This window comes from Xiphias gladius, chromosome 15 (assembly GCF_016859285.1).
Source record: "Xiphias gladius isolate SHS-SW01 ecotype Sanya breed wild chromosome 15, ASM1685928v1, whole genome shotgun sequence".
NCBI classification, from domain to species: Eukaryota; Metazoa; Chordata; class Actinopteri; order Istiophoriformes; family Xiphiidae; genus Xiphias; species Xiphias gladius.
In genome coordinates, this window is record NC_053414.1 from 11,221,146 (window position 1) to 11,231,374 (window position 10,229).

Here is a 10,229-nt window from a genome sequence, read left to right on the forward strand (position 1 = left end):
GTGCTGTGCTGTACACTTACTGTTATTAGGGGCAGACAAGTGCAGAAGTGATTTTAATGTTGCATTCACTTGAGATGGGAATTGCAGCAGTTTAGGTGTTAACTTCAACAGAATCTGGGGGTGTTTCAGAGATGTTTGTTGGCATTTTTTATTATTTATGACAATACTGTAAAGTTAAGTGTAATACGACCATCTTCACCTTAGTAGAAAAACATAGTACAATAGAAAAGGTCAATAAATTATCGTTGAATTGTTAATGAGGTAAGACAAACGCGCTTTGTATCGTATGTTCGCCAGTTCAGGAGTGATTCCTGACCAGGAGTAGTTCTACCTCCGGGGGTCATTCTGCAGACAATACAGTTGTTCTATGTACTACAGAGTGATGCTGGAGTTTTGACCCCTTCAGACCTTTTCCATGCCACAATTCCCCACTCTGCTTCTATGGTACTTTAGCAGCTGCAAGGGGGCACTTGAAGATTAGCTCAACTAATCTGAAAAACTGAACATTATGACAAGTGTTAAATAACATGTAGTTCAAGATCAATTTTATCATGGCGGGAGGTGTAGGTAAAGGGATACTTGAGCCCATGTGGGATGAGGGATGTGGGGGTACAACAGACAAAAAAAAGCTACTGTAATACATTACCTTTATGTGTTTGAGTGTATTGGGGATTTCTTCATTTCTGTCACCGGTTAGTAGTGTCTTTCTGTCCTGCCTGAATAATGCACTACAGAAACGTCAAGCTCTAAAACAGTGTTTTTGAATACAGTGGACTTTCCGTTCTAGCGAAAATAGAGATGGTGCAGGTGAACAAAGTGGTGAATTCATGCAACAGCATGCAGAACTACTCAGATGGACACTAAACTGTAAATACGTGTAGGAAAGTAACAGCACCAACCTTGAACAGCAACAAAACGTACATTTGTTTGGACTTGGCTTGAAACTGACGGTCCAATTAAAACCCAGACTAAATGACCTGTGTGAGTGCGTGTGCGTGCGCGTGCATGTGTGTGTGGCTGTACAGGGCCAACACCTTGTGGGTCTGCTGGTCCTGATTACAGTCTCATTTCCTTTGTGCCGGTTTGAATAACTCTAACTCCATTAGCAGCACTGGTCCCTCACAGGAAGTTGGAAATCCTTTGCTGAATAGCAGCGGCAACCACCAGTGCCCCACCCCTAAATGCCCTCATTAACAAACTACAACCCCGCATGCTGGTCCTCCCAACACCAACACACACACGCTGAACAAAAGGATTCCCCAGGGAGAAGTGGGGGGGGTTAAGACCAGAGGGGAGGATGTGAGTGAGGGGGTGACTACAGTGAGGGGATGAGGACCGTGGAACTTTATAGGTCATATAATTAGGTCAGCGGACAGTTTCTGCTATTCATTTGTGTGTTTTGATAAGACAATAGGCCAATGACAAGGCCATCACTGTCAGCTGAAGAGAGTATAGGTAGTGATGCGGCAGGCTGCTTTGTTGTGGAAATGGGGAGAGGAGGAGAGAGGCAGGGATGTTGGGGGTTGGTGCAGAGCAGTATTGTATAGTCGGGTAAATAACACAGCCTTTGAACTAAATGGAAACAGAAATGGAAAAGATGAGAAAGCTTGTTGATGGTGAGATTTCTGCAAAAGGATTGTGAAAGCGGAAAGAAATTAAATGTGTCTGAATGAAATAGCTGCTAATAGCAACCTCAGAAGAAGAAGGGGGAAAAAAAAAGCAGTTCATTTGCCAGCACTCGATTCTGAGCTTGTTTGTGTTTTGTGTCGCCCTAATCAATTTAATTAAGATATAATTTTCAAGCCTTTGGGGAAATCTTAAGTCACCACACACATACAGTCAGAAATAAAATCACCTCAGTGAAGACAGTTACAGCTGCCATCTTCATTTTAACTGTGGCCTCCTGCCAGCCGCCAGCACACAAACACGGCAGACGGAGGAGTATCTGGAGCTACTTAGGTTCCGCGACAGTGACGAGACCTGAGCGTCTGACTGCACCCTGCCCTAAAGCCCCACTACAGTAGCAAGATCTCACTGCACTGTCACAGCAGCTTCAGGAATACGTCAAGCTCTTCCCTTTGTCTCAGGCTTACAAAGGTTTTTGTTTTGAGTTCTTTATTCTGTAGCTGGGTTCTTTTGCCACAAGCCATTTATTTCGAATTCACCCATCCACTACCCTACTCACTTTCATTACTCCAGTTATTAGAAATGGCTATTTTTGCCTAAATTATACCAGAAACTATAGAGGCCCAGGTCAGGGTTTCCTCCATAACACTGTTTAATAGAGATGTGTTAAGCCTCTATTCTAGTGATCTATTTCCTTAGAAGATGGCAGCCTAACCAACAGACAAACTTGTATGTGGTATTTTCTATTTACCCCTGAACCTCAATGTTTCAGTTTATAAAGCAGTATACGTTTCTTTAAAATTAGTGGAGATGATTTTTTATTTCAGGTGGTCTACATCAGCTAGAAAACCCTGCAGGAACTAAAAGTCCCTTTGCACCTTAACGTTTACATTTCCACAAGTGAAGAAACATGAAGATTAGATCAAACCGATAACTGAAAGCAGCTGCTTTTTCGGCATAAAAGTTGTGGCACATGACGAGCAACATAGTCATCATGTTGTTCTTGATGATGGGCAGAGGTAGAGATGGAGACCGAAAATGCCAGCAAGGGAAAACAGTGCAATTTCCGGTTATTTTTCTGTTGAGTTGTTGAGATTTGCATGCTTTTTCACCCGCACTCCCTAGTTTGGATGTCTACTACATTCAAATGTCATTAAATGACAGGAAATTCCCATCCATACTCTTTGGCAACATTGATAACACTGGCAACCAGTGCTTGGTGATTGTAAGCATAAACATTGTACAAAAGTTCTAGCAGATGAAGAGACACATTGTGAGGGAAAGTTTGGGAGCAAAAGGAACTGTGGATTCTGTTATTTTTCACAGAAGTTGTAGCAGCCGTCAGGTGTGTGTTTGATCAGAGACCTAAAGTGCTGCTAACACACCCTTGATATTTCCTGGGCCCTCAGAAAGTACTGCCCAAGGAGCAGGGACTTTTTGCTGGGCAGGAAATATGGGCGAGGAACTAAATTTAGCCATTGGTTCCTTCAGCGGAAGAGCAGGTAAAGTTCCTGAGTTCCTAAAAAGGTTCCAGGGTGCCTTGAAAGTTCCTGCAGTGAAAGGGACTAAACCATCTGTTTTCTCTGTGTGTTCAGGTCCACACAAGCATCAGAGCGCCGTGACGTGTCTCCAGTTCAACAAGAACTTTGTCATCACCAGCTCGGACGATGGCACAGTTAAACTGTGGGACCTGAAGACGGGCGAGTTCATCCGAAATCTGGTGACTCTGGAGAGCGGCGGCAGTGGCGGTGTTGTGTGGCGCATCCGGGCCTCCAACACCAAGCTGGTGTGCGCGGTTGGCAGCCGCAACGGCACAGAAGAGACCAAGCTGCTGGTGCTGGACTTTGACGTGGACATGAAGTGAGAAGGGATGTGGTGGGGAAGGACGAAGAGAGCGATCCGCGGAGAGGAAGGCATAGAGAATGGGAGATGAGGCACCTAGAAACCGGAGGGCCGTAGCCGCGAACTCTTCACCCAAACTCGCAAACCACCACCACTAACAGTGGGCTGTTCTGTCCTCTACCATTATCTCCCCCGTCCCCCTTTTGGGTAAATGTTACTGACAAAGCCACAGACCCTCACATGTGTTTAGCCCCTGACCCCCTACCACCAATATGAGGTGGAGTAGGAGGGGATTGGGCTGGAAAAGGGGCTGGGGGGCATGACCGGTCTGTCCCTCGATTAGGTGGGAGAAAGAAGAGAAGAAGGAAGGAACAACTGACGACGACTGAACTTTTTTGAAGTGACTCTCCACCCCTTCGGTTCGGGGTCAGCTTCGCACAGAGACTTGGTTTCGCTTCAAGCCTGACAGATTTTGAGATGTACAGAGATATATTATTTTTTAAAGGCCCCCCCCCCCCGACACACGCGCACACACACACACACACACACCATCCCCCATCAGTACACGCCCATAAACACACACAAACATACACACACACATACTCAAACCAGAAAAGTGGAAACATTGACCGCAGGAAAAGACTGGGGAAGGTGGGAGACGTTTAAACGTGAATTTCCGCACAGTTACATGTAAAGAGCTGCTTGATGTAAAGGAGAAAAATTGGAGGGTTTAGCCTGTAATCAGGCTCGTTTCTCGTCACTCCATTTCCGTTCTTGTTGTTCACCACTCGGTTTCTGTAGTTTGATTTCTTTACAATATCGCACACAAACACAACTGTGAATTTCAGTACCTTTTTGGTTTATCATATGAAAGGGGTTTTTCTATTGTTCTTTTTTTTTTCTCTCTCTTTCCTTGCCGTTGCCAACAGCAACAAATCCCAGTATTAGAAACCTGCTCAGTTTAGGTTTGCTGTCATTATGTCACAAGTTTTTGTTTTTTTTTTTCTTTCTTTTTTCGTTTGAGTTGTTTTTTTCTTCCTTTCTGTTTTCTACATACCTGGGTTTGGAGCTCCGTCTACACATAAACATCAGTGCTGTCCAGAATTTTTTCAGTCTAGCTGGGGTGGTTTCCTCAAGGTTCTTTGCTCAAAGCACTGTGGATTAATGCCCCTGAACCCTCCAGCCCCTTCCCCTCTATTGTTTCCCCACAGTGGCCAAACTGTATTTATGCTGCTAGATGAATGGAAAAAAAAAAAAAGAGAGAGAGATGGAACTTTTACTTGCTGTGACGTTTTAGTCCCAGGCGAAATTCCAAATTGAACTCTGTATGTTTGGACTTCAAAAAAAGATAACATCCAACATTTTTGTTTTGTTTTGTTTGTTTTTGCCACTGAAACTTGAGCCAAACGTGCCTCTACGAGGCTGAGAGGAGGGAGCGCGTCCGACAGATACTGACGGGGTCGCCTGCAGAGAGGAAACAAGCGGATGTACACTGTTGGCGTGCGTGCGTGTGTGTGTGCATGAGTGCGTGTGTTAAGCGTGTTAATGGGCAACTTGTAAACACATTCCTTGGGACAAAGCTCTTTCAGCCTGTTCTTTGGGGAAATGTACAAATGCTGTGTGGACTGGCAAAGAAAAAAAAAAAAAACTAGCAGATGTATTGACTTTAACACGTGAATGAAAGAACTGTCAGTATCCATGTGTGATTGTTGTTCCATTCAAAGATGTCTGAAGCAACAGAGGAGACCATCACAAGCATCAACTGACAGGTCGAGCTGCCAGGAGTCTTAGTGTTACGTGTGTTGCAGTTAAAATCACCGCGGTCGCAGCCTCGGGTTTGTCAGTGGGGAAAAATAAAAACACAGAGGCAACAAACGTGAACTGAAACATTGTAGCCAAACGAAAATCGTCTCAGTCTCCAAGAGTCACAACTCAAGCTGAACTGTGAAAGTGGTATAACACTGTATATTAAAAAAGAAAAAAGAAAACAATCTTGCTCTATCTCCTCTCGTTGTTTTCTCCCTCTGTTTTAATTTATGATCTGGTTTGAGAAATCAGATTTGTTGCAGGTGTTTTATTTTTTCAGTTCATGTAAACTGCCTGGCAAAAAAGAAAACAGACAGAAAAAACCTTAAAGGGATTGTGTATTTGTTTGATTCACTTAGAATTTTATTTTCTTATAACTTAAGTGCAATAAAATGTGGGTTTTTCTTTTTTCATTTCAAGCATATCAGTTGTCTGTTTTTGTTACCTGTGTGAAGGCATCTTATATGTTCAATAAAGCAAATTATTTGGTTAATTAAATCCACAAGGGAATACTTCTAACATTTATCGCAGTGCAGGTTTACCAGGCCAAATTTATCACAACCGTTGGTCTTAGGTTAGATTCTCTGTATTGAACAAGCTAGTGTTTCCTTCAGTGGCAGTTCAAGGAATGGATCTTAAAAGTTTTTCATCGCTCCTGTCAAGGAGGGTTTTGTTTTCCTTATTATTTATTTAAAAAAGGATAAAACTATCCTTTATGGCGATTTTTCTATATTTTTTCGTGTTGTTACCAAAACAAACTGTGTGTTAGTATGCCTCTCAATACTTTCAGAAATGCTGGAAATTTATGGGAAAAAAGGGAAAGAAAGTTGAAATATTGCAACAACAAAAAAAAGTTTTGATTTGTGGCTGAGGTTGAAAAGCTGATATATGGATAAAAGGAGAGTGCGACAAAGTGCAATGGAAACATGACGTACGTGAAGAATGTTACAAACTTCCACTGAGGAGACTAAAAATAGCAGCAGATGAAAACGTGTGAACCGTGTGGAACGATCAGGAGACTGCAACCTTCCTCAAATGACTACATGAAACGAACAAATGCCCGATTGCCGTAGTGTTTCCACATCGATTTTATTTGTTTAACATTTGACTGTCGCTTTTAATCACCGCATCTCATTGTGCCCTCTTCTCCTGCAATGGTTTAATGGCACCCGATGCCACCAGCTGTTTATCTCGATGTGCTCGAGATAGTAGCAGATGGAAACGTGCGTTCATTCCCATTTTCTTTTGCCAACTTTTAAAAAAGGCTCAGTAATTTCCTAAGACTGCTGGGCACTGTAGTTTTCAGCAAATGTTACTCAAGCGTAAGTAAATGGTGCATTTGCTGTGGACTATTTTCTCTCGAGTGAGTATTTATAGCAGCAAGAGAATGTTTTGTGGGATTTACCCGAAATAAACTACAGTGCCCTTGTTCATTGTAAAGAAGGAACAACAATGGAGCTCAGAGGACTAGGCCCTGTGGCTTTGGCTTTACTGGCCATACTTGTTAGTAAGATCACTTTTTTTCAGGGGATTGGTTGACCAGAATAATAAAGGGTATCACCAGTTCTTTCAGTAGCTCAATATTACATACAATGGTGCCAGTCTAAGGAGTGTCTCCCACAGAATTTAGCAAGATGTCTCAAGAAGGGAGGGATGTCATTCTGAGATCTGGAAACTTTAAATTTTATAGACTAAATGATTATTCGATTGTGAAAATAATCGATGGTTGGAGCCTTAGAGTTAGGTCATGACTCGACAAATTTAATTGGGATTTTTTTCCTGAACATTGTCACTTTTTTCCTCATGAACTTTTGCACTTAACTTGAATGAAAGAATTTGGCACAAGTCGATACCAGTAGTGAACATTTGGATGTAGGCTCTATTCTTCAACAGCAGGTTTAGAGGACTTAAGTAGAGGTACTGTGTGTACTCTGTAATTGCTTTCTATTTTTTAATATTGTGTTTTCATTGCTGTTAAATGCTTTTTAATGCACAGCATGACACTCAAAAAAAAAAAATCTCGATCTAGGTGGCCTGAGAGGCAGATGTGAAATCTATTCACATTTAGAATTTTTTTAATCCGTGTTTTTTAGTTAGTTCAGTTTATTGAAAGATTAATCTCCCCTTCTTGAAAAAGATAAGGCCTAAATTGGAAAAAAAAAAAAAAACCCATTCATTTAATTCTCGTTTTTCAACCTGTTAGGATAATTTATGCGATTTCAGCCTCAATGAAGCCAGAACAGAAGAGCATGTTGCATTCGCTCTGCTCTCAGCTGTATCTAAAGTATTATGAAGGCGACTGGGGAACAATTTGAATGTTACCCTCTGTCTTGTTTTGGGGTTTTTTTTTTTTTTTTTTTTCGGTCAGTGTCAATTATATCCAGACGGTTAACTGTCACGAGCCCATACAGCTCAGTGTAGCAGCAGTAACAGAGCCTGTGCTGCGGATTCCCTCCTGCCTGTTGCCTAGTGATAGCTCGTTTCTGGCCCGGCCTCAGAGCTCAGTGTGCACTCGCAGTATAAACGGTATTGTGAGGAAGCAGCGAGGGCTGTACATCCTCACATGAATGGATGCGTGGGGGAGTTTCCACTTTGGTTGGCAAGGTTACTCCGTGCGCCTGTTTGTTCCCAGGCTCCACTCGTGTTGTGTAAGCAGCAGTTCTGCTCCACTGACTGACTGGTCATGGAAGATAGTAATCGACTTTTTATGTTGGTAGCTGTAACAGAATATTTGTTTATAAATGTTTCTTGCTTCATACACGGACACAAATTGTGATAACAAATCTCTGATTTGGAGTTTAATCAGGAACTATTTTGTTAATCAATTAATCCTTTTTTGCTACAGTGGCAGTGTGGCTCTGTGAATGCCTTTGCCAGTGTTTCACTTGGTCCACCACTTTGGTCCAGACTCAAATATCTCAACTATTGGATGGATTACCATGAAATGAAAACACAGCTGTGCATCAGCCTCACAGAGCTGTTAGCATGGCTCTAGATTAGTCTCGTTCTAGCAAACATGCCAAATTTTCTCTAGTTACAGAAAATCTCTCATGAGATTTTCTACTTTGGTCAGTTTTATATTATTAGAAATGCTTTATTTCTGGGCTTTTGACTATTTGCCCTACAAAACCATTTCAAGACCAGTATCTTGTGCTCTGGGAAAAAGTGATCAGCATTTTTTTCCACTATTTTTGGACATAACCTAGACTCAAAAGATCCATCAAGGAAACCGCGGTGGAAGAGATACTCAGATCCTTCACTTAAGTTTAAGTGCCAAGACTGCGCATCAGTGTAAAATACTCCCATTACATGCGAAAGTCCTGCATTTAAAATCACTGTTTACAGGTCTTGGGTGGTACTACTACTTGTGTGAAAAAAAGTTCTATAAAGTTTATAAAACTTTTTTTTTTTTTTTCCATTTAATGTATGTTTGTAGCTCCAGAGGGAGCTGCAAGAAATCTGATACATTCTCTCAAGTGATGTCACTCGGGTCAGCTGCTGTTAGCTGGGTCTGAAGACAAGTTTGAAAATGGGGGTGTGGAGTTGGAAAGACGTGAGCTTACCAGACCTCTGTGGTGCCCTCCTCATCGCTGCCTGAGGCTACATTAGCCGCTACTAGTATAAACACACCTGAATCTCTGGGCAAATGTCAGCAATGGGGCTCTGCTGCATTGATTTAGATTTTTTTTTTTTAACTGTCCATCATAAGTCTGAAAATAATGAGTAAAATGGTAAACCGGTGGAACTCTCTTTTAAGTAAAAGTACAAAAGTGTTACCTTCTAAATGTACTTTTACTTAAAAGTACTCATTTTGCAGCAAAATGGCCCCTGTGCCTTGAATATTATAACATTAATACTGATGCATCGATGTGTAAGTAGCATTTTACTCTGAGAGCAGGTCGATGTGGAGCTAGTTTTAAACTCCTTCACATACTGGTAGGTAGTGTAGTTCCAAACCCATGGGTTGGCCCCCTCCAAAGTGTCACAAGATAAATCTAAAGGATCGTGAGATGATTAATGGGGACTGGGAACGGAAGTAGGCATGAAGAATACGGAAAGAGAGAGAGATCTATCTATCTAATTGATCTATCTACTCTATCTCCATTTCAGATGTTTAGAGAGGAAATGTCTCTTTGGTGGAGCTGCTAACAACTCAGAGATCTGAAACATGACAGGAGGCCCCCAACTCAACCTTACACTACGAAGCCTTAAAGGTTGGGAGGCACTGGCTTCATCAAAACAATAACTGATATTTTAGAAGCTTATCATATGTTCTCTTTCATAGCACTCGTTTCACTGTCTCACTGTGGGATGCGCTCCGTGTGTAGTCACAGAAGAGGTGAGCACATCCCGTAGTGATTTATCATCCCATTATTTTCGATGCACAGTTGTCATCTGAAAAGTAACTAGGAAATAAAGCCGCCAGATGAATATAGCGGAGTAGAAGTGCTTTAAAACTGTACTTAAGTACAGTAGTAATGTAAATATACTCAGTTACTTTCCAGCACTGCGAGACAATAATAGCCATAGAATCAATAAGGAAAATAATTGTTGGTTGCAGCCCTACCATGGTTTAGATTTTTCATATGAGGAAATGACATTTTTTAAATGGATTTTTCCTGGAGAAAAAGTGTAACGGTTGATATACTGTAACAAACAAGTTCATCTGGTCTAGGAGACACTGATGTATCTCCACAGGCAGTCTTTTAATGAACTTAATTTTAGGAAGTGATGAATCATCTCATTCCTTGAGGTTATTAGCCATTTATCTACCTTACTCTTACTGCCTCGAATGCACTGCACTTCTTCCTCCTGATGAATGAACGTCCCTCTCTCTGCTCTCACCGCTCAAACGAACCACGTCCAACTGTTGCCCTCAGCACTAACCCATCCCGCAACAAACTCACGATGTTCATGAAAGATGGACACCAGTGAGCATGGGAAGCATTTAAGGG

At 41.9% G+C, this 10,229-nt stretch overlaps 1 protein-coding gene across 1 annotated transcript in view; it reads left to right on the forward strand.

Moving 5' to 3' along the window:
* fbxw7 (F-box and WD repeat domain containing 7) overlaps positions 1–5,696 on the forward strand; it is a 124,219-nt gene extending 118,523 nt beyond the window's left edge. Inside the window, 1 exon segment of the mRNA XM_040145988.1 lies at positions 3,222–5,696. Within this exon segment, the coding sequence (XP_040001922.1) occupies positions 3,222–3,490 (269 nt within the window). The 3' untranslated portion in view covers positions 3,491–5,696.
* The last annotated feature ends 4,533 nt before the right edge of the window (positions 5,697–10,229 follow it).